Here is a 25,380-nt window from a genome sequence, read left to right as displayed (position 1 = left end):
CAGGAAAAGAGTTTTTTTTTCATCAGGTGGGAAATATCAAAAGAAAAAGATGGAAAAGGATGTCAGAAAAGATAGTTCAAATTAAGCACTACGCCTCGAGAAACTATGATTCAGATTGAAATGGTGCATTTGATTTACACTGGGAGTAGGAGGCTGGAGCGCAACAGGGCTTGATTTAAATGCAGCATGTGTCTTATGAACAAAACCGTGTGAAAGCAAAAAGTTATTTGCATTTAGATTTGTTTTTTTAATGACAAACTGCATAGTGAAATGCACACTCCTTAACTGAAAAAAACATTCAAAGGAGGTTGAAACCGTTTTGATATTTCAACATCAAATAAAACTCGAGATATACCCACAATTACAATCATCTTTTGTGAAATCGTAAAATGTGGATGTCAAGGTTTTTAATGCAAAAGAAGAAAACTTTTTCATAAACAATGTTGTTTTTCTTCAGACCAACAGTTTGTTGTGGACGATCCTAATTCTTCTTTGCTCTTAGATCAGTCAGGATCCTAAAAATGGTTTAATTAAAAAACAAAACATCTGAATCAAGCAAACCATTTTTTACATTTTAGTCCATCATGTAAAATTTCCACACCAAAATGATTTATTTACTGGCAGTAATTTTATCACTTAAACTTTATTGTTTTGTCTATTGAAATTGTATCTGAGTAATGATGCAGAGATGAAACTCTGGGTCACATGTGAGGACTAAACCACCCATGTAGCTGTTTAGGCTAGAGAACGCCCTGAAAGACCTTCTGACCATGAGTCCACAGTGAAGATGTTGGGGTTATGTAATTTCCTGTCAGTATCAAGCAAGTAGAGAAATCTGGTTACTCTAAAATTCACCCAATGAGAAAAGTAAGTATGAGCTATGAACTCAAACTGATGTTTTAGAAGGCTGACATAAAAAAAAATATGTCAATGCAAAAAATTGCTGTTATGCTTAAAAGGCACTTAAGCAGGTAATAGTGATTAAATGAGCGCACCTAGCTGTTTTCCATCAGTGAAAGAGAACGGAGGCCCGTCTCAATATCATTACATCGCATACACATGGTGCGTTGTTACCTGTGCATTCCTGCTGTGTGGGAGCAGAGCACAGAGAGTCAATGAAGAGAAACTGAAGCACAGGGGCATAGTTGGAGCTTTCTTTTTCTCCCCAAGTCTCTCTTTCACTCATTCTTCATCTGTCGTCCGGGCTCTCTTCTCTTTTGTCCCCTAATTGACTGTCCTCTGCAGCCTTGCATGCCTGCATGTATGCTGATACCGTAGTGCAGAGCAGCTGAAAATACACACCTGCAACAATGCAAGGTGCAGCCAGTTTCCTCCTGATTGCTCTTTAGGTAGTCTGACCGCAATCTTAACCGAACATGCAACCTGGAATTGTTGGGAAAACACAAAACACCAAAAGTTAATTCCCATCGGAACCCAGAACACATGTTTTTAGAGATAAGTTAATAACTGCAGGCGAAACGTCTCAAGGGAAGTTTGTTTTAATGATTTCATTTGTGTGCAAATTAGATTGAGAGTAGCAGTCTTTCTATTGAAACAGAAGAGAGGTAAAGCAGCCTTGATTTGCATGATCATGGTAAATTATAGAGCCTCTCTGTCTGTGGACGTGTCATTGTGTGAGCGGACTAAGTGTTTCCCAGCATGTGAATGGGTGCAAAGCTGTAATTACAAATAATAGCTTTCTTTTAGAGTCTTCCTTCTGATATCTTTCAGTCAGTCAGTATCTTTTCTGCACACACGTCTGGATGACTGAGTGCAAACGCTTTAAATGTTAAATGTCGCTGTCCTCCCCAGCTTTTCAACCACATCACGTCTGTGGATTACCCAGACTGGAAAAAGTTTTACTCCAGCTGCCATTAATCCTCCTTTTACCACCGTAGTTTGTTGCCAAAGCTAGACAGGAGCAAACATTTTGAGGATCAAGTCCGCTCACGTGTCACTTCTGCTCTTGTCGTTTAAGCTCCGATCGGATGTTCTCACGTTCTTAAATCAGTGTTTGCATGTGTTCACTTTGATGAGAAAAGCTCACTTAACGATCCTTCACTGAAATAATCCATTAAATAACCCTCACATGCAAAACCATAAGAGCATCATCACTTGTTTTTGGAAAATAGGTACTTTTTTTCTACAGTCATATTGACTCAAGTTGTTGTCTTATTAGTCTGCATGTCAAAAAAAAGGGGGGGGGGGGGGGTAAATCCTAGGATGGCCTGTAATAACTTTTTTTTGTATTCTAATCGGCAAATGAAGACATACAAATCCACACGTAATATCTACCCCATTTTTGATTTTTTAAACCAGTAAAGCCACAAAACTACACTAAACCCAGAATGATTTAAATTTAAATGGACAAATGGACAACGATGAGAACACACACTTACTGCACTCTTTTCCTCGTCTCACCCTGTTTCACTAAAAAGGTCACAGTGGAAGTGTAGCTGTGGATGTGATGTGTTCATTGACTTCTCAAGGTAATTTCCTGTGGAAGTGGGTGGAGTGTGGTGGCGGTGGTGGGGTGAAGAGAGCTGGTTTGGGTTGTGGTGGAATAAGTGAGCAAAAGGCTAAGGCTAATGTACGCAATCTAGAGGGGAAGTGTTGGAGCAACAGGAAGTAGGTGGGGAGGTGTCCAGCAGATGATGTCAGTAAAGGACAGGTTTTTAAAAAAAAATTAATTTCATTTTTTAAAAGTCTGACTCAAACTGTTGAAAGAATCCCAGACAACTCAAGGATGTGGTGGTGGAGGGGTGAAAGGAGGACAGGATGATCATGAGGCAGGCTGACACTGGACGACATGTCAAGATGTCTCTGTTGTTCCACGGCGTTGGAAGTGACCACAGCGGTTACCTTAAGCCAATCAAGCCTGCAGGAATGTGGCTGTCTGACAGACAGGGAGGGGTGAAGGATGTAGAAAGGAAATGTCAAAAGCAACAAGCAAATTGAGTCAAGAGTTTAAGAATACAATAAATAAGTTAGAAAATTGAATGAAAACCGGATTTTTAATAGAATATTTTTTAGAATAAATGTATTAAATCCGTGGGTTTTTTTAAAGATTAGGATAAATTAAAAATATGATACATTTATACTAAATATCAGAAAATAATTTCCAGATAACATTATTTCAAATGAGTTAGTTGTGCCACATGTAACTGTTGGACCACCGTGATTTAAACCTTTTTAGCCCCGTGGACAATTAATTTAAACCGTCTTACTACAACAAACAAAATATTCCCGTTTGGTTCCGACAGACGTGTTTAGATACTTTCTGATCTTCTTGGCAGCACATCCGTTATCCGTTCCTGCCAAACAGCATGGCTTGGATTAAGGTAAGGACTCTGCTTAGGTTATGGGATCGTTGTAATCTTGTTTAGAATAATAACAACACTGGAAAGGTCAGGGAATGATCGCTTGCATTCAGGGAGATGTTAAACTGTAAACTGGAGATGCAAAATTATTCTAACCTAACTTGGATTATTGAAACATCAGTCGATTGACCATGAACTGACTTTTTTTTGGCTGGGTTTTCTCTAACTTTGAATATATTTGTTTTGTGTTAAAACATAGAGAAGGATCCAAGTAATCAGATAATTTAGTTATTTATCATGTTTTATAAAAAAAACACACAAAGATTTTGTTTATTTTCACATGAAACCTGATTGTCGTCGTTCCGTGGGAGTTCTGTTCAAAAGATCTTAATTTTTTTTGATAATTTTGTTATAACATTAACACATTTCTCTTTACTTAAAAAAGCCCTTGCACTTTGATTCGCTGTTATTAAAAAATTAAAAACCTGCTGTTTTATGCCTCTATGTTTTATAGAGCTGTCAGTCCTTATTTGAGATTTGAGATGTTTACATTCTGACGGTGGCATTTTGTGCCCCGCTGGAGGGCAGCGGGTTTGAAGGAAGGCAGTAGATGTTAGGAGATGGTGGGAGTGTCAGGGTTGCTGGAAGACAGATGGAAAGTGGGTGAAGGCAAACAAGGGAAGATCAAGTCTGCTGCTAATTATATCTACAATGGAAGAAAAACAGAAGAGACGTTGAGAGTATGAGAACATAGAGACGTGTAATTATAGAGACGGGGCCAAGACAGCGGGGCGGGGAGGATGGTCGCACACTGGGGGTCTGATTTCTTGTTTTCTGCTATGTGCCTGTGAGTTTTCCTCCTCGGGACAGTGAGGTGGATGGTTCTAGTTGTCACATTTTTCTTTTCCATAAATGTTCTTTTTTTTTTTTTTTACATTTTCTTCAAATATTCTAGAAAGAGGATCTCATTCCCTGCTTGAATGCAGCCGGCTTAATGTGGATCCTCGAACTGTACACCTATGTACACCTGCTGCTCTGCTGCAGGAATACTAATGGTATTGTTACTGTGGTTACCTCAACTACCAATTTATAGTGCAGGTAAAGTGTCAGCCATCTGATCTTGCCAAGGCCCAGCCATTGTCACGGCAACCGTTTTGCATTATTTGTAATTGCTTCATTTTTCTAATTTGGCACCTCAAAGCATTAAAAGGATTTTGGATTTAAAAAAAAAGTTTGAAACATTGACTATTTACTATTTATTTATGTACTATTTATGTCTTTACTTATTTACTATTTACTTATTCTATTTACCTTCTATTTAATATATCATTCACTTACATTTACTACTGTAAATATTATTATGGGTCAGTCGTGTGTTTGTAGGTTTGTTTTAAACAGGTGTAGTTGTTCACAGAGTTTACATGATTTCTAGGCTCAGTGTGAGGTGTGACTATATACACACACAAAAATCTAAAAATTAGTTGCAAACAAAAAATTCCAGCAAAAGTCCCAAAAAAAAACAACAAAAAGGCTTTTTCGAATTGGGTCCAACAGTCCTGTGACCTTGAAAAGCAGGTTCTGAAGATGGATGGATAGATTGATCATTTTCTCATTAAAAAAACACAACTTCTCTTTGTATTTTGACTGTTCAAACCCCACATTTAAACCTGTACCTTCATGAAAGTGTGTATATATTAAAGTTAAACTTTTTGGAGCTGGACCTGCATGCCCACATCATGTTGATGGAAGTTAAATCAATTTTACATTGAACTTCACCTTCCTTAAATAGTGATATATTTTTATATCATGTTTCGTTAGTTTTTGTCTTTGCACTGCAAATGGTGATGGCTTCAGTTTCATTGTCCAATGGATAGTGACAATAAAGGCACATCTATCTACCTAAATACTGACTGTCACTCGGAACTTATAGCACTTCCATAAAAACTTGCTTTTTCTATTAATTCACACAGAGGGAAAACATTTGAAATGCATCTATATTATACATTGATAACAAGAAAAACCTTCAGAAATATTCATGCAAGTTTGTATTTTTTTAAAGAAATGAGTTTACTTTTAAAGTAAACCATTGAAACATTTTGCACAAGATAACTATACTTGGCAGCTCAAACAACAGCACCAATTTAAACATCAGCTGCACCTGTGTGGGTAGTAAACTTTGTTCATATCCTGAAGGCATGTCTCCTCACGTGCTGCTATTCACTGATTAAACACTGGCTCGCAGGATGTCGACCACTGGAGTGTCCTTTAAATCTACAGAGTTGACCAATTTCCAGAGTCTTTGGTAAATCCCGGCAGCTTTAATCAGCAATAACACAAGGAAATGAATCCGTTGGCTCGTTTATGAACTAGAATTTGCCCCCTGACAGCCATCCGACAGTCTGTTGTTCCACAAGTTCACCCCTAAAAATTGTTCTCCAAGAACTTTTGGGAGACTTGTTGAAATAAAGACAATCCAGGGACCATGTAATTGGTGGCTGTTTTAAATTTATTACTTTTAATTTGCAATCCCACCCAGCACATCTTGGTGAGAAAAGGGAAATAAATTAGTATGTGGGTAAATACTCATTTGAATAATTTTCACAAATTTCTAACTAAAGAAAAGCACAAAATGTTCTAACAAAACAGTCAATGGAGTTGGCTTAACGATTTTCTGATGTTCTGAGGAAATTAGGGGCTTCTGCAAACAGTTAAAATTGTTTTTAATGTGTATGGAAAATCCCAGCAGAGCATCTCTTCATTAAGAAAGTCTGAAAATATGGCATCTATTGTCTTTTATTAGTCACATTCATGCCCTTTATGTTATTGGACTAATTTATAGCCTTAATGTCTTTATATTCCCAAGTACCTAATTGTTTATGGATATTATTACTGAAGTCTAAAGTGACTCACAGGTGAAATTGAAATCTGACAATTTCCTGGAGTTGAGTAATAAACTCCCTCTCCACCGCCTCATGAAACAGCAGCGGTAATAGCCCACTAGGTTATGCAGACACTGACGCTCTTTCTGAATGACACCAGCAAATAGTCACACATTCTGCTTGTTTCTATAAAAATTGTTTTACCCATTAACACACTATTTCAACTGCTGCACTCAGATTACTCCAGAAGTAAAAAAAAAAAAAAACACAGTGAAAACAAAAAAAAGGTTGTTAGGCTTTCGGTGGATGTCTGTGTCTGAATTGCATACGCTGGCATGCGAGTAACTGCTGGTGTGTGTGCAAATATGTATGCATTGGTGTGAGCTCTGAGGGAAAATTCCTCTCCCAGGGCTGGGAGTTCTTCCTGTTGTAGAGCTGTCTGTTTGTACAGCCTGGCTTTGTCGGGATATCCTACCCTGCCCATGTCTGAGGGAGAGATAGAGGGAGGGATGAAGGGGGCACCGATAAGGGAGGAGGGTGGGGTGTCGAGTAGATGGTAGGGGGGACGGGCTGATAAACTGGAAAGACTGTGATGGAATGTGGGGAAGAGAGAAATGTCAAATGAAAAAAGAAAAGGCTTTTTTGGAAATAAGTTTTGACGCCACGGAAAACGAGAAAGTATCATCTGCTTGAAATTTGCATAGCATGAATTCAGTGTTTGCCTGATTTTGGGTTGTTTTGAGGCTGCAGGTCAAGAGAAAGGGCCAGACAGCCTGCAGCCTGAGAGAGGAGACAATATGTCATCCAGACAAATTGGGCTGTTTTGATGCTGTCTAGCTTTTCCTTAAGACCCCTGTTCTCTGTGGCCATGCCAGACTGACTCCACTTACTCGTGTGAGCACGGTAAACAATCTTAATGAGGCTGAAAATTACTGGACTGGTACCACATGCTATTTTAGTTTTAAAAAGATGACAAACCTCCAAAATAATGTTTTTAATGCTTATAAAATATAAGATGTTTCAGTTCATCAAGTACATTTTGGTTTCAGCATGTTATCCCTGTCAACTGCTCCACAAACATAGATGGTTAATAAATTATCTTGGGAGAACAAATATTCATCATTAATTAACATTTTACATAGATTTTCTCAATTTTGGATGCTTTCTATTTAAAAAGTTAACCCTTTACTAATGGACAATTGTGTTACACAGGTTTGAAGCTGATGGGAAGTTCTTGACAGAAAAAAGAGTTTAGCAATTCCGAAAAAGACTGGCACGCAGTGTTTTAGAGAAGAAGAGGAGACTGCAGATGTGACATTTGGATGGTCTGCTGTAAACAATTATACGATTTTTTTACACTCAATTTGTTCACTTTCATTTTCAGCAAAAATGAAAATAAGAGTTGAGTCAAACCTTTTACTGTTACTAGCAATGTTCCAAAAAGATTCAGTGAAACGCTTCATTGTTCCTGGATCATCCTTTGCCATCCAAGTTTTTTTTTTCTACAGCTTTTATAAGCAGAGAGAACAAAGGCTGACATTTGATTACTCACTGAGCACAAGTGGAACACAACTAATCAGTGGGGTTTGCAGTGAAATTCATGAACCGCTGGAAATGAGACGCTGTCAGTTTAATCAGTTCTACTTGTGCTCTTCCTGTTTTGGCCAGTCAAAATGTGAGAAAAGACAACACATGTAATTATTGTGGGATGGAGCAGCAAACAAATCAAAGATTGACTGGATGCAGGGAACAAAACAATTTGTGTGGAAAATGGAAACGGCTTTCATTATGCTTTTTCTGCCTAATTATTTTCAACTTTTTTTATTTATTTCTTTTACAAAAATCTTTGAGTTTTTAGGTGTTGGCAGGAGAGCAAAAATGAAGAAGAAATGCAGACATGTCAAAGACGATCATGTTTTCTGCAGACACCCATTAAATAATTTGAAAGTTTCACTCAAATCATCTTTTAATCTATTTTCAAAGCATTTACAGTGGTCTTTTAATTATGATTATGCTATTTTAAGCCCCCCCCCCCCCCCCCCCCCCCCCAAAAAAAAAAAAAAAAAGCAAATGGAAAAAAAAAAACACCCAAAACTCTGTGTTGTTTTCTAGACATAGCTTCAGCAGAGCAGCAGGAGTTCATTAGAAATTGGCCTCTGGGTTGTGGGCGGGACTGTTGTTGCAGGGAAAGCACTCCCTCATTTCCCATCATCTATCTGTTGACAGTCTCTCCTGCTAGCTTTCAGCCCTCACCCCCAACCCCACAAGAACATTGCAACTACAATGGTTAGCAACATTAGGGCCATCCAGCCGTACAGTAAAGCCAGATGCCAGCTTGGACGAGGAAAACGAAGACGTACATTAATCTATTTGATCTCCTGATTCACCACTATTTAAAAAAAGAAATGCATCGTTTAATATATCTCCTCATCACAAGAAAAATGCCAGAAAAACATGTTAAAAACACCAAAAACATGATTTTCATTGGAGTGGGTTTTTAAAAACATAAACAAACCTCTAATGGTGATCTTGTGAGGTCACTGAAGTCAGTAACTGAGTCCAAACACATAGCCTCTGTTTTCTTGACATCTCTGTTTAACACTTATGTTGTTGGTGCAAGACCGTGTTTGTGTGAAGATTGTCAGGAGAGAAGCGAGGAAATTAGTCTATTCAGATCCAGTTCATGCTGTGATTTTTTAGCACCGTAACCATGGTTACTTTGACCTCTCTGACCTCCATACAGCAGCCCATCCTCGGCAACGGGGCTTACCACAGATACACCCTTCCTGCTGTATCCACGGTGTCATGTCTTACCTGTCTTTGTGCGCTTGTCGGAGGTGAGAATGTCTGCGTTCTGAGGCATGAATAGTGTTGAACAATGGAAAAGAAAAGACCCTGGGCTTCTCACAGGGCTTTACCTGCTATAATTAATAGTTGGCAAAAAGCGTGGGGAGAAAGAGGGAGAGGCAGAAACAGTGGATGGAAGGGCGGGTGAGGAAAAAAAGATTGGAATGGGGATCCCGCCAAGAGGTTTGTGCCAACAGTGTTTTTAGTGCTGTGTCTGCATTTTGTTGTAGTAGATAGTTTGTCATAACTGAGCTGAGCGTCAAAAAGTCCAGACGCTACAGCCTTCCATTCAGGGAACATTAAGGTTTTTTGCTGCAACAGCTATGCTCTGATTTCAGGAATGCTTCCCCAGAATGTTTAGTGTTATAATATTTTCTAAAGTCAGGTGAAAATTCTTTGGTGCTATTTTTCAATGCAACACTATTAAATCTGAATCCCTGATTGGTCAAAGTTCCTGGTTTAACTTTTAATGCACGTTCCATGGTTTTGTACATAGAGCTTGAAAACGATTGTCGAAACCTGTGTAGGGACACCTGAACACCAGAGTTGCTGAGGGGCGAAGTGAACGTAGCTTCACACACATAACTGAGCCTGCAAAGAATAATTGTAAGGCTTACAGGGAAAAAATACTGATTAACTGCCTCGTCTTAAAAAATAAATAAAAAGTTTATTAAAAAAAATATATAAAAAATAATTTTTCTAAACTGATTACAGAGAATGAGGATGAAGGGTAATGTCACGGCTGAGAAAACCCAAAACGCACGACTCTGGAGGCTCCCTGATAATGAGCAATACTACATGAAATTAAACTACAGCCAAAGAAACTGGAAAGACATAAACCACAAATAGAAACACAGAAACAGGTGCCACAAAAAACTGAAACTGTCAGACACGAAAAGGGGAAATGGGCAGCTGTTAGGATTTAGTAAAGGACAACAGAATAAAGGGATTATGTAAATAAGTACATACATAGTGAATTTACAACAGAGTTTCACAAGTGAAGTTTAATTAAACCAAAACAGAGGGGGCCCAGGAATAACCTTGCAAAACCACCTTATAACACATTATTGTTATTATTATTATCATTATTATTATTATTATTATTATTATTTGTATTAGTAGTAGGAGTAGTAGTAGTAGTAGGAGTAGTAGTAGTAGTAGGAGTAGTAGTAGTAGTAGTTTATTATTATCTTATCTTTGTTTTTCCAGCTTTTTAAAGGGACATATTGTGTTTCTTTCATGAACAGGTAGACTTGGAAATGTCTTGGCGATTGACCTGGAATAGGGGAGCTATAAAATGGTAACAGTTAAAGTTGGATTGAACTTTATTCAGTCAATGAAACCAATAAGTTTGTTCTAATACTTTAGCATCTCACTGAGATTTCATTTTACATATTGAACAGTATCCAGGCCCCAAAGGTTTCTCCAGATGTTTAACAGTCACGTGCAGCACAGCCCTCATCCACCATTTCTCCCTCGGCTGCGTCGACTCGGTGGCTGCAGCTCTGGCCGTACCTGAGGCTGCAGCGAGAGCTTATTTCTCCAGTTGACTCACCTGAGAGGATTTTGTGAGCATTTGCCCATAAAAAAGCGATAATACCCAACACTCCTCCTGGTTATAGTATTTCCCAAAGCGTACTGACTCCATTTGGTTTATCTGCCGGCTATCTGACAGCCTTAATGAACTGTGTGAACTGTCTGCACCCCAACACATCTCATTAGCACCATGATGTCTGTGCTGCAGTTCTTCCACACGCTTTTCTATATTTTTGTATCACAGAGGCATTTTTTTCCTCCCTTAATCTCGCTTTGATGTACCTCCCACAGACTTCCTTGGTGTCTTCCTCACTTTGTAGTTAAAAGTCTCACAAACTCCAGGAGCCCTGCAAATTATTTATGTTATCCTGGCGGTGTTCTTCAACCCATTTTTGTCCTCTGCACTACAACTTGTATCACCTTCTCCTCCCACATTTTTACCCATCGCAGTGATTGAGGGTGTACCTTTTCCCTCAGCAAATCCCTTACTCAGTGCATTTTTTTTGCTCCCCTAACATTTTGATCTGTGACAGCAACCCTTCATCTTCTCTTTTGCTCAAAGCGTGCCGCCTCCAGCTCACATTAAAGCTGCTGTTGGCCTCCCGCCCTTTCCCTTCCTCCATATCCATCTCTGCCACTCTTTCACATCACCTCCTGTGCCCACCGCCCGTTTTCTATCCATTTTGACACCTTCAACACTCTGCTTTCTGTCCGCCCACTCTGTGCCCCCCTCTGACAGCATGCTTCTTCAGCAAAAGATGTGACTACACATCAATGTTGCCTTTTAGGAGAGTGCACACGATGTTACTATTTGCATGGCAGGCGCTACTGTGTTTCACAGAGGGAGAGAATGGTGGGCAGATGAGGAGAAATCCTAAGAGTGGAGCATGCTTTTTCTGAATTATTCATTATTGATCCATAGCACGAAAGAATGCAGAAGAAAAAAAGGAAGTAGTCCGAAAAAAGGGTCTCGTGTATGTGTATGTAAGGTCAAAGCATTTTTTTAAATACTACACAAACGTCTGACATTTGGCACAAATGAAATGCTGCCTGTGAGCAGCCAAGAATGATTAAAACCATGAATATTCATAGACAAATCAGTCCAACTGTTTTTGTGGAATTAAGAGAAAAAAAGCATGGGAAAAAAAACTCAAAAAAAAATCCCAACGCCAGTACAAATTCAAGTCAAACAGTCCAGATGGGAAACTTTAACTTTGAAAAGCTGAACGGCTTGAATTATTACCTGAAAAAAAACCCAGTGATGTTAAAGTTTGCAACTTAAACTCTGCCCACATGCTGTTCAGAGCTAACCTTTAACACATCTAGCCTCCATGCATTTACAATCATACTGATTGTTAAAAGGGGGAAAGATTGGTAATGGGCCAAGAACACTGTGGTCTTGTTTTACTCATATTTGAACAGCAGTTAGCCAAATGCCTGACAGATGTTTTCTTTTGTTTGATTTGCAGAAGTCCTTCTCTCTGGTCCTGGAAGCTCTGGATTATGACAACGACACATTAGAAACAGGTAACAGTACACGATGTGTGAGCACAAATGTGTGCCGTAATCTTCTCTTTAAAACTGACCTGATCAACATCTATAAAATAGTAAAAATGTTATCAGTCTTTTTATGGGTGAGTGTATTTCACTGTCACTCCTATAATTATGTCACAATGAGCAAACAGCACCTGCCAGAATCCTAGAAGATGTAAACCCCGTCCTCTTATCGTTGGTTAATAAGAAACAAACGGCATTACATCCAAACGGTCATCATTTTCTAAGGAGTCGACTTTCCTCTAATTTGTTTCTTTTCTTCTATCTGATCTATTTTTTAGTGTCTTGCGAACTTGTCTAACACAGTAATGACAGGAATGTAACTTTAAGAATGGCTAAATAGTGTGTCAATTCAAAATTTAAAGAAACTTCAGCAAATAAACACGTTTCTAAGTCCCACTCCAAGTGTATTTTTATCTATTGTAAAATTGTTCCCACTTGTATTCAGACCATGATTATGCATAGTCTGCAGTGCAGCAGGAGTTCATTAGAAATTTGCCCCAGAGTTGGTGTGGAAGTAAGCCCATGCTGATATCCCATCATTGGGTAGTTTATACCTTCCGCTAGCTTACAGCCCCTCACCATCCTAACCTAACATAGCAAAAAAAGAAAAAAAGCCAGCAATATCAATATTGGAGCCATGCAGCTGTACAGTTTTGAGTCAGATGCCAGCTCAGATTATTAAATGAAGACGATTATGGATCTATTTTTCTGCAAGTGGAGATGCATCAGAATCAGAATGGAGAAGGGAGACTTAGGCCCGCCCATCGCAGCTGCTGCATCACAAACCTGAGATTTTTCTAACTGCTGGTTTTCATCTGGTCCTGGTCCATCACGATTTGAATAAAGAAATGGCTAATGATGTTTGTGCATATTTTTAGTGCAACCAAGTGCAAAAACTGATGGAAGTTCGTGTTAACCACATACAGTACATGGGGCTAAGACGCACTTTCCTGCATTGTCCTTTTGTATTTTAAGTGCGTTCAGGGGTACATTTTGTTGTTGGTCACACATATTTTAAGGGGTAATTGTAAAAACAGGAATGGTTACCAAAGGGTTGTTGTTCACCTTTCAGGATGTCCCTTCAGAGGTCACCACAGCAGTGGTTCAGTGATTTGGCAGAGTTTTAAACCCCGTAGAAGTGGACATCTACATGTGTGGAACTAAATGTGACCCAAAAAAGCTACCAGTGTTCAGATAATATAAAGGTCTGGAAGCTGGAAGTCACTTTCAAAGAATGTTGAAAATTTTGTTAATGGATTTTTAGGACCTTTTTTTCACCCTTAACCCCTATAAACTTGTAAATGGTGTATTCTTATATAGCACATTGCTACCCTGTTTTACAATCAAAGTCCCATTTATCCATGCTCAGGCATTCACACACTGATGGCAGCTCTGCTGCTTTACACCAGCGCCAGCTTATCCCTTGTGCTATCCTACTTTGACATTGGGAGTGGGGTCATCTAGACCCCACAAGACAGTGCGCTGAACCTTTTATCTTCAATGATTTGTGATCTTCACTGGTATCCATGGATAGCATGAAATCCTCTTCACCATTATCCACCTTTGTCATGGTAGGGATAACACGTCAATGCAAGGGTGGGGTCATAGGATAGCACAACGGGTTATAGCCACCAGGAGCATGTGGGATTCAGTGTCTTGCCCAAGGACACTTCGACACATGGGTTGACAAGGCGGGAACTGAACCTGCAATCTGTCGATCAGAGGTCAACTGCTCTTCCTCTCCACCATGGCTGCTCCTCTAATGCCATGTCTTCTTATCAGCCTCTTTCAGTCTAAAATGCAGTTAAAATCTACTATGCATGGGGTGGAAGGTTTTCATTCAAAAAGCTAAATTATAATTAAATTTGATTCAAGGATTTCTTTTTGTTTTGCTTGTTTCATTTGGATTGTTGATGCCATAACATAACATTGAAATTTTGTTTTCTGAAGATAAGTAAAGGAAAATTTTGTTTAGATGCTTTAAATTATAGCCTTTGATGCCCATGATCTACTGAACCAATGAAAGCTTTGTGCTAATTCATTAAACACAAACTAAAGTAAAATTTAGTTGATATAATATTTTGTAAATCTGATGTTTAGCTACACCACAATATTGTAAGTTGGCCACAAAAAAAAAAGAAAATCTGACATTTACTGACAGTTCTAGATTTAAGCACAGCTCAAAAACCCTTTGTACCATTTCTGCGTAAAAATATGTTTAGTTTTTGTACTGTCAGCCCCATTCTGATGAGTTGGATTTGGAAATATTTTAAATGAAATGTATTTACTTGTTTCTTAAGTAAAAATCTTTCTACAACATCTACAGTGATAATCAAACATGGCATTGAACCCCCCCACCATTAAATTTGGCACAATATGCTCAACCAAGTGAGCGAGAGCCCCTCCACTCCAGTCATTAATCTTTCTTCATCAATTTGTCTGTAAACATGTTGTTTGCTGTGACGTAAGGCTGTAAAAATATGGTTTGCGTATTAATGCCTTTGATGGTGGGCGTTTGGAAAGGCTTTTCATCCAGGACTATTATTTCCTGCTTGTCTCGTTTCCCTCCTCATAATCAGGGAAAGAGAATGTGAGCTGAATTCTAAAAAAAGCAGAACAGACAGATGTTCTCATGTCCATCTCCTTCCTTTCATGCAACAAACCCGCCTTTCATCCCTTCATCTTTTTACTTCCTCTCAGCCAGCAGAGGAACTGCAGTCTGATCCACAGTATGGCTCCAATAACTAGTCGTCTTTTCTTCTGCTCGCCTCTGCAGTTCTTCTGCATCTTCCCTTCTCTCTGCCCTCCAGCACCACTCTTGCATCTTTTTTACCTTGACTTCTCTTTCCACCTGTGTTTTTGGCAGCCCCTTACATCCAGGCTGAACTCGTTCATGAGGCCCATAGCTTAGCGCTGCTCAAACACACGCTTCTTGCAGCAGACTGAATGGACTTATCTGGCCCTGCTGCCAATCAGAAAGGATTACCAACGGCGAAGCGAATGTATCCTCTGAGATACTCACTGAAAATGGAAAAAAATGATGGTGTTCTGTGAGCTTTGACAGTCTGACCTTCACTTCATTATTTGTTAATGAAATGAGTTTTAGGCCGAATCCGAATTCTTTCCCAATGGCTTCTCCCTCCGCCTAGCCCTCCAAATGGAGAGGTATAGAAAAATAGTGGCTTCAAATCCATGTTACTCCCACTCGATGACGTCATCAATTGTCGCTGGTCAGGTTAGAGTGGCGTTGCTAGTTCTCGGATATGCATAAAAACATCAGTTTTATAGCTTTAAAAAGTCATGCTAAAACGAAAAGTCATTTCTTAGATTTACATGTAATCCTCTGTTTAATGAGAGCACACCCACGTGAAGAAAAGTGATTCTTCTCCACGGCACAGCGCAACTCGGAACATCCTTGCGGCGGTGGGGACGGAGGGTTTGCCCCTAAAAAAAAAAACCTTTCAGACAACCCTACCTCTCCAAATGCCCCTGAGGGGTAGGGAGAAGCTGTTGAGGCAGAGGAAGAATTCGGATTTTGCCTTTGTGTTAAGGAATAGAGACATCTCTCTTGATAAACTCCTTTTGTTGGTAGTTAATGCAAAGTTTTTTTTTAATTCTGTTACAAAAAACAGATTTGAGAAACTTGCTATAGTGATGCCTTCTTCGGTGTTCCTCTGCTTCGCTGCATTCAATGCAAATATGGTTCTGCTTTTTGACCTGATTTAGCTGCGTAAAACTGGTGAAAGCAGAAATAAAAGCATCTGCCACTGTGACAACACAAACTGAAATGCCTCTGATCTCAGGGTGTGATGAAGTCTACATCCAAAAAGGAAACGTAAAATAACAAGAGCTAAATCTTCTCTGACACTTTTGAATTTATCATTGGAAGTCCCACTCTAATCTTCTTTTGATCTGTTTTAAAAGCGTTCTCAGTGGTCTTTTATTTATGATTATGCTGTTTTTAGGCAAAATAAAAATAAATAAAAACTGTCTGGGAGTAAGCCTGCGCTCTTTTCCCATCATCTCTGTTGTTTACACTCTCTCCCACTTGCTTACAGCCCCTCACAACCCCAACCTAATAATATTGGTGTAACAAAAAAATCTTGGGGCTATCCAGCCATAAATTCTAGACACAGATGCCAGCTCAGACAAGGAAAACAAAGACATTTATGGATCTATTAGTCTACAACTGGATGCATCAGAATGGAACGGAGCAGAGAGCGTATGGCCTGTCCACTGTTGCACCTACGTTAGGCTACTGGCTTTTTCCAACAGCATTTTTCCTTTTTTCATGTGATTTACAATGATTTGAATAAAGAGATACTTAGAAAAGCAGTTTTAGTCTTAATTTTTTTAAAAATATATTCTCCTTTATGAGAAAAAATGCCACAAGAACATGTTAAAAGCACCAAAAACCCCTATTTTCATTGGAGTGAACTGCACAAAAGCAGGGGATCCTAATATGCTTATATCAGTTTCCAATCATACTAAAGAAGCTTAAAGAGATGAAAGAAAGCTGCTTTGCATTTACACTACTCTTTGATGCTCACTAGCAACCTATGATGTATGTTTGATTCTCTGAATGCTTCAGTTTCTGGCAAAAATACAGTTTTTCTTTTTACACTCACTTCTAAACAACATTTGGAATCATGGATGCAGATTTTTCAGTCCCATCATGAAATGACCAGATGGGAAGATGTTTTTTAAAAGGATAAAATGGTGGTTTTTGTCTTGACAAGCACTGAATATCTTTTTTTTTTTTACTGTGCACAGATTGGACAAACAAAATACTTCTGCAAAAAAAACGGAAAAAAAAACAAGTGTGATTTTTTTAATCTTAATTACAACAGATAAAACCACAGATAAAAGGTTTTATCTCTGTAGAGATATGAAAGAAATTGTTTTTAAAAACAACTTCCCACCACTACCAAACTTCCTATGTTTCAGGAATTATCTATAAACCATCTTGTTTTTCTTTTTCATCATGTCCGTATTGTCCTCTGCTTCTGTCAGTTCCGTTTGGATTTTGTATTCTAAGCTGCCAAACTTTCACCTCAACAAACAGAATCTAAAACAGGCTGAACACAGCTGTAAATTTAGCACACACGTAGACCTCACACTGGTGCACAAAGGGAAAACAACACCCTCCATATGTTCATGCACCAGCACCTTTAGGCTGATCTTTTCTCCATTGATTTGATAGAAGGTGATGTGGAACAGGGAATCTCGCTGTTGTCTGTCCTGCTGTTTCTTCCAGCAGAGGGAATTTCTTTAGAGCTCCAAGGAATGATCCTTCTGGTTACATCTGGACATAAACAGTTCCTCTGAACCTCTACCTACACTTTTCTAATTTTAAATTCTAGCTCGGAGCTTCTTGTTTTTTTTTTATCCATCAGTATCTAGGCTTTTGTGCTCTTAGTAGAATTGAGTAACATTCACTTAGTACAATAATTTAAATAACTCAAACACCCACTTGAATTTAAATTGTGTGCTTTTTTTACGTTCTAGTGGCATTTTTCTCATGTTTATCATTATTGAGTAATTCATTAAAAGACCATTTTTACTTCTACTTCAGTTGTTTTATTTTTGATTTTGAAATGACGCTACTTTTGCTTATGTACATTTTTGGTGTTTCTATTCACATTTTGTTTTTTTTCAGATTGCTGATTTTGTGCCACCAGATGAAATATTTAGAGAAAATATGTCACAGTTTAAGGAAAATTGTCTAAATTGATGTGCATGCAAGACAGATTTGCCAAAGACATCTTTCAAATTGTAACGGAAAGACAGGCAGAACAGAAAATATACATAGAAAAAAAGGAAAGATGACATTGAAGAAAGAAAACCAAACGTCAGTCATACTGCAGGACATGCACAGAAAAAGAGTGACGACAGAAAGCCCAAAATTAGTGTAGAAAACTGCAGAAGAAAGGTGAACCAAGCAGAAAGCACAGAAATGTGTAAACAGACAAAAGCTGAAAGCAAAGGAAAAATCAATTTAAAAATAAAACAAATTCTTACACTTCAAGGTTGGTATTAGACAATGAAAGTAAACACAGAACGTTAAAATTAACCTAAAAAAAAAATCTAAAATAAATCTAAAAAAAATGTTTTCTTCCAATTTCTGAAAATGTTGAGAAGAATGCAGGCCAAAAAAATAAAATAATAATTTGAACTTCAGGGACCTCAGCTATGATTGCTGAAGACCGAGGAATCAGGCGCTTTGAAAAACGCACACGCCTGCACACACTCACCAGCCTGTGTGTTTTTCTGTATCCATTCTTTTGTGTGAAGCTACAGTGATCTCATCTCTCCATCAGGCAGTTTGTTTTGTGTGTGTGCTAATAGCAGCTTCCCCTTCAGCTGAAACACTAATGCGTCTGGTTGTTACACACAGGCGTGCATGCATGCCTTCACACAAACCCGCACACACACCCCTTCTCTCCTCATTGACTTTTTTTCGATGAAGCTTCCTATACACACTAAATCTTTTACTATTTTGGTCCTTGAAAACCCTTAGGCTCACATTTATAGTATGCAATAAAAGCATTTGAAGCATATTTTTGTGTGTGTGGGCTAACGCTCGATCAGGAAGGATTACAGCAAAGTTAAGAGATGGCTGTTCCTCTGAGAAATCCCCTTCAGGGGTCAGAAGATGTGGCCGCTTCCCCAGAGCTGCCCTGGGGCTCGTTTGGTCCTCTCTGCTGTCGCTCTTTTTTTGCAGACCTCCGACCTTATTTTTCTGGTCCCACAGTCAGCCCTTGTGTCCTGCAGTGTCTGTGCTGAAAATATTTTTCACTTAATTAACCACATGCATGCCATACAAGTTTTATAAGGACGTTTGTTTGGAGATTTTAGACCATAAATGCTTGTTGATGTAAAATAAAATTTTACATCTTTAATAATGCAGTTTCCTCATGACTGTGAAGCATATGAAATAGTTCAGCAACATTTCATAGTAACCAACATTTTTAAACATAAATCATTCTTGCTGCAAAGTAAACCCCCATCAACCGCACATTTCCTTCTTCAGGTCAGTTGATTGAGCGGGTCCTTCTGTCCTCCATGTTGAACCCCGGCGAACAGTGGCAGCCGTATCGACACCACGGACAGAGTCTCAGTGTGGAGTACTGGCTTCGATTCAGATGTGACTCCAATTACTTTGGACCTTTCTGCAACAAGTTGTGCCGGGCTCGTGATGACTTCTTCGGCCACTTTAGCTGCGACCCCAGTGGCACAAAGGTCTGCATGGAGGGCTGGACAGGACCAGAGTGCAAAGAAGGTAAAAAAATTTTTTAAAAAAAGATGGGTTTTGTTAATGCAAGTGAGGTGAATTATTAGTGCTTTACATTTCTCAGGCTCATGTGGTTCAAAGTATAAATCATTTGAAAATTATGTCTTGACCTCAGACTTTTCTCAAACTGTTAAGAGAAAGTCTGGACATTTTTCTGATGGTGAAGCTGTTAGGAATTTAAATAAAACAGTTGCAAATAAAAGTCTTACATTGCTGCCTTTTAGACATAAAATAAGGACAAGGAAAAAGCACTGGTGTGCATCTGGGGTCATGAATGCTGTTCAGTGAATGCACATCATTAAGCTTTAGTGGAGTGGGCGGGCAACACTATCTGTTGTGACTCATCAGCTGGATGATCTGACCTTGTGGTGTCAGAGCAGTGCCAGCTCGCTGCAATGGTAAAAGTAAACAAAGGAAGTCAGAATGAGGTCCTACTGGACCCAGGTCAGTTTTAGGACATCCTGCAGACCTGCCCATGGTGACTGTTCCTCTCCTCTTATGGCTTCCTCCTCGGCACAGCCACGATTGGACTGCACAGAAGCAGGAATTGTCCACAGTTACCTCCTGCAGGTTACATGGTTTGGAGTCATTATTTTTTAAAAAGTCTTTCTATCTGTAAACAATATAACTTTGTCTAGCAGTTAGCAGGGGAAGACTATCTTCCAACTTCTTTTATTGAGAAATTTCAGCTCCAGACAGTCTTTGTTCACAGGATTTTAAATCGAATATTTCCAAACATGTGGCTGCATCAGCTTGGAAAAACCTGATGAGTAAATCAAATAAGGTAGTTCCTCTAAATACATATACAAAAAAAAAAAAAACTAATTGGGATGTAGAGCCTTCCAGTTGCAAATGCTTTCTCTAATTGTTTTGCTTTGTATTTACATTTGATTGTAGAATATTCTCTTGAGTCGGTTGTAATTGGAATAGCTTATATTGCAACTGAATGTGCATGATTTTTCCTGTAAAGGTTATACACACAATATTTAAAAACATGTTAAGCTTTTGTTTTAATTGTGAGCCATTGAAAAACAGACCGTCAAAAACACCCAAAGACACCCACGCCTTTTCTTGTTCCTTATTTCCCTTTGTGTGTGTATTTTGTCTTCACAGCAGTGTGTCGGCAGGGGTGTCATCAGACCCACGGCTATTGTACTGTCCCCGGAGAATGCAAGTATGTTTGACAAGCACACACAGAAGGGATTGCACCACCTTACACTTTTATTTTTTTAAAATGCTAGATCAAAACATTAATGTATTTACCTGGTAGGGGGTGTCTAATGAAATCTATAGACTCCTGCAGCATTTTGCCAGTTCACATTTTTCTGCAGAATAACTTCCAAACTGCTGTAGTTACCTGTAGAAACTACAGACTGAATTGTATTTATGAGAAGACCGATAAAGATCAAAGCTGCTTATTTCCGGCGGCTGGATTTTGTTTTAAGCCAATAAATCATTTCATGGTGCTTCAGCAATATCAGATGCCCAGTCATAGAATTGTACTTTAATGAGGCATCATAAATCATTTAGTAACATTGTGTTTTGGTTTTTATTTTTTGAGGACAACTAGATGGCTGATTTCAGTCTGCTTCTCTGCTCTGGATTTAGGTGTAACTATGGCTGGAGGGGGTCCCTGTGTGACCAGTGTGTGACTTTTCCTGGCTGCGCACATGGGAGTTGCACAGAGCCTTGGAAGTGTGTGTGTGACGTCAACTGGGGAGGACTTCTGTGTGACAAAGGTCTGACATTCTCTGTTTCTACTTAAGGGAGGCTTTAAGACAGAAATGTTGGCAAGGAGCTTTTTACTTCTCATCCACTGATTTTTCGCCTTTCTTTGACATCTGGAACTTTGTGGCATTTTCTACTGTATTGAACGGCAAATACACAGTTTGAAACAAAAAGATAACCATAAAAAGTAAAATGTTTATAATTTTATCCGAAATTAGTTTGATGTAAAAACTGCAGAGCACTCTTTTTTTGCCTCACAGCAAGAAGGCCTCCGGTTCAAGTCCCGGCTGGGGGACGTGAAAAATTACATCAACGGGGACCTTTCTGTGTGGAGTTTGCATGTTCTCCCCGTGTATGCGTGGGTTCTCTCCGGGATCTCCGGCTTCCTCCCACCGTCCAAAAACATGCTTCATAGGTTAATTGGCAACTCTAAATTGTCCCTAGATGTGAGTGTGAGAGTGAATGGGTGTGTGTGTTTGTGGACATTCTACCCTGGCGACCTGTCCAGGTTGTCCCCTGCCTTCGCCCACAAGTGGCCGGGATAGGCTCTGGCAGCCCCGTGACCCCGAAAGGGAAAAACGGTTAAGAAAATGAATGAATGAATAATTTGTTGATATTTTAAAAGCAAAATTTTTGTGACAAAACATTTGGTTCAACTGTCAAAAGTTGTGAAAAGGTTCCAAATCATTCCAAATTTTTTTTTTTTTAAGTCCCACTCCAATCATCGTTTGATCTATTGTCAAAATGTTTCCAGTGTTCTTTTAAATATAATTATGCCAGTTTTAGGCTAAATGAAAAAACCTTTGTCGTTTTCTAGGACGTAGTTTCTGCAGAGCGGCAATAGTTCATTAGAAATTTGTCTCTGAGATGTGGGCAGGACTATTGGCACGGAATAAGCCTTCACTCATTTCCCATCATCTTTTTGTTGGACTCACTCTTCTGCTAGCTTACATCTCCTCACACCCCAAACCTAACATTATTGGTGCAACAAAAATGAAGAGCAATATTGGAGCTATGCAACCGTACAGTATTGACACAGATGCCAGCTCGGACGAGGACAACAATGACGTACATCGATCTGTTTGTCTGCAAGTGGATGCACTAGAATGGAGCGGAGCAGGGAGCGTGTGGCTAATTGACTGAAGCACCTATGCCACTACTACAGGTGTTTTCCAATGGCATTTTTCAGCTCCTGATTCACCGGAATTTGAAGAAAAAAATAATCATAAATACAATTTTAAGCTTCAATTTCTTTATACATCTTGAGAAAATGCTACAAGAACGTGTTAAAAACAACAAATACACAATTTTCATTGGAGTGGGTTATTTTTATAACTAGCTCTTAGCTTCATTTGTATTCAGTGTGTCCTTAGAATTCCAGAATTCCATATTGCTGTTTAGGATCCTGGAAGCTGACTTAAGATATATAAACACAGTGCCTGCCGACTTCACACTAGCACTGTCTGTGCTGACATCAGGGAATCAATTGACGGGGACGGCATGTTTAGAGAAAAGACGATAGCCTTAGGTAAGGTGAATGTAAAGCAGAAAAGCATTGGGTCCTTGGGCGAGGTGGGGCCTGAAGCTGTTTCTGTGCATTCAGAAAACCTCCGCAGTGAGACATACAGACTGTGTGCGTGCAGGAAATAACTGAATACAGAAAACCTGTAATTAGTGTTTGATGCCGTCCCATCTGGGCTTTGCATGTTATTCAGGGGTTTCTACAGCGCTCCTCCTCTGACTCTTCATCCTCCTGATGTGCTCAAATCTCCTCTGGGTAATTTCTGCTTCACTTCCGCTAAACAGTTGAACTCAAAAATCAGAGCTTTGTTTCAAGATAATTTAGTTTCTGTTCCATCAGCTATCTTTTATTGGGCTAATTTCACTTCTAACATTGATTGGAAAAAAGTCTGGTCTTTACCACAAAAATACTTCTTAACAAATAAAGTCAAAGAAATCTCTTTTAAACTCCTACACAGATTTTATCCAGCAAAGCATTATTTAACTAAATTTAAGGCTGACATAAACACCAGTTGTACTTTCTGCCAGAAACAACCTGAAACCTGCTCTCATTTATTCTGGTCTTGTGAATTTACATACAGATTTTGGAAAAACATTCACAAATTTATCACCGATTCTATTTTTGCTGACATACAACTTTATTATAAAAACATACTTTTTGGTTTTCATAGCTTTGATGTCAAAGACCGTGATGCTTTCTTTTGTGTAAACATGGTATTATTTATCGCTAAATTTCATATACACAAAAGAAAATTTTCCAATAAAAAACCGGATTTCTTTGTGTTCAAACTGGAACTGCAGCATTATTTAAACTTAATTTCTGCTTCAAAAAATACAAAAGCTCAAAAAACAATTAGCATCTGTAAATCTTTTGGACTGCTGACATAGATTTACTCTCGCATTTTCTCTTTTCTCTTTATTTTTTTGTTTTTTTTTATTTCTTATTCCCTTTTGTGTTTATTATTAATAATTAGTTTTTTTTAAAGAATGCAACATGTTTGTTCTGTATTCAGAATTCTATTGTACATTATATGTGCATAATTGTTGTATTTTCTTGTTTTGTAAGTTGCAATTGTTCAATTAAAAAAAAAAAAAAAACCTGTAATCAGACTCAACACTTGAGACAACACACCGTGCAGGAATTGATCGGCATGATCAGCAAAGGGATTCACCCTCAATGTGTTATTGGGTCGTGCTGCTATCGATGTTTAGAGTTTCTGTTCTGTGCTGCAAACTAAAATGTAACTCAATTATGTCTCTTTTTTTGTGCGCACAGATCTGAACTTTTGCGGCACCCACACACCTTGTAAGAACGGAGGCACCTGCACAAACACAGAACCTAACGAGTATCAGTGCGAGTGCCCGGAGGGTTTTCGAGGACGCAACTGTGACATTGGTGAGTGTGGCCCCTTTCCCAAAAAACTCACTGCAGTTCTATCAGTCCTGCTTACTTTCACTGATGGAAAAGACGCACAGCCCAGCATATTTCCGTGTTTTGATTTAGGAACATTTCTTCATTAAAATCAACAATTTCATTAACATTGCACTGCTAGGCATTTGAAAATATCTGTTATGTAGCAAATTAAATTAAAGGAGCATAGGAGTTATAGCTAGTTCTGTTAAGGGGAGCGTTAGAAGGTGGGATTAAACGTGTATTTTTTATGCAATAAAAACAGAATTCCGCTCCTACAAAAAAATCAAGCAGATAATATGTTTTTAAATTGCAATTTATAAACATCACTCATTCTATTTAGGTGTATACATTTTTTCTTTTGGCCTTAATGATTTTCTTATTCAATTGAACATGAGCACAGTAGGATTTTGTCTTGACAGCTTTAAAAACGGATTGTTGTAGGGTGTAAGATGATTTAGGTGACGTGACGTCTTTGTGGGGGAGAACACTGCAGTTGGGGGTTCAATAAAACCCTCTTACCTCTATGAAGAGCTGCATCAAATTCAATCCACTGCAGCTGCTTGCCTCTGACCCATTTCTTGCTTGTTTTGTGAGATTTCAATTTCTAGTTTGTGATATGTGCAAGATTTGTTAGCTGATGAGGCCAAAGCAGGTGATGGAGATGTGGAACTTTAATATTTGCCTTTTTCTTCTCAATTTTAGTTAAAAAAAATTACATTTTATTAACCAGAAAAGAAACATACAATTGGATTAAAACCTAAAGCACAGTTTAGATGTACCAACTGAAAACATTTTTAAAAAGGTTCCCGACTTTTTCACTAGCTGACTTTTGTGAAAACTTTAAATCACTGATTGTAATTAATACGTGTAACTTACAAATTTTTAGTTGAGTCAAATCTTGTTTCTTCTTTTGGGATGTGATTTGACCTCAAATGATCAGATGTTTAGAAGTTCATTATTCAGATGGTCTCTCATTTGGTTCTTCTGTCTCCTCTCCTCAGCCGAACATGCATGTTTGTCATCTCCATGTATGAATGGGGCCACCTGTGTGGAAGACCTGGCAGGCTTCAGCTGCGTCTGCGCTGAAGGCTGGACAGGACACACCTGCTCAGAAGGTGATTGTCTGAGTTACACACACAAGATAAAGGAACAGGACCTTGAAGGCTATCTGCAACTACTTTTAATTTAATCACAGCCACTCACAGACTGCGATCAATCCAACAGAGGAAGTGCAATTACTCTGGACACAACAATATCAGCAAACATCAATGATCTCCTTATTCT

The 25,380-nt window shown here is 38.8% G+C and overlaps 1 protein-coding gene across 2 annotated transcripts in view; it reads left to right on the top strand.

The window, feature by feature from the left end:
• LOC101160929 (uncharacterized) overlaps positions 1 to 25,380 on the top strand; it is a 49,556-nt gene that overhangs the window by 12,320 nt on the left and 11,856 nt on the right. Inside the window, exons 3-8 of one of the 2 annotated variants that reach the window (XM_011482521.4) lie at positions 12,052 to 12,109; positions 19,173 to 19,421; positions 20,547 to 20,607; positions 21,042 to 21,172; positions 23,959 to 24,078; positions 25,098 to 25,211. In XM_011482521.4, coding sequence (XP_011480823.1) covers positions 12,052 to 12,109; positions 19,173 to 19,421; positions 20,547 to 20,607; positions 21,042 to 21,172; positions 23,959 to 24,078; positions 25,098 to 25,211 — 733 coding nt within the window. The remainder of the gene's footprint in view (positions 1 to 12,051; positions 12,110 to 19,172; positions 19,422 to 20,546; positions 20,608 to 21,041; positions 21,173 to 23,958; positions 24,079 to 25,097; positions 25,212 to 25,380) is intronic. The other variant, XM_020708247.3, reaches the window with a different exon arrangement.

Source organism: Oryzias latipes, chromosome 13, assembly GCF_053564925.1.
Source record: "Oryzias latipes strain Hd-rR chromosome 13, Olatipes_Hd-rR_3.1".
Lineage (NCBI taxonomy): Eukaryota > Metazoa > Chordata > Actinopteri > Beloniformes > Adrianichthyidae > Oryzias > Oryzias latipes.
Note: the sequence above shows the minus strand (reverse complement) of the source record. Positions and strands in the feature narration are given on the sequence as shown.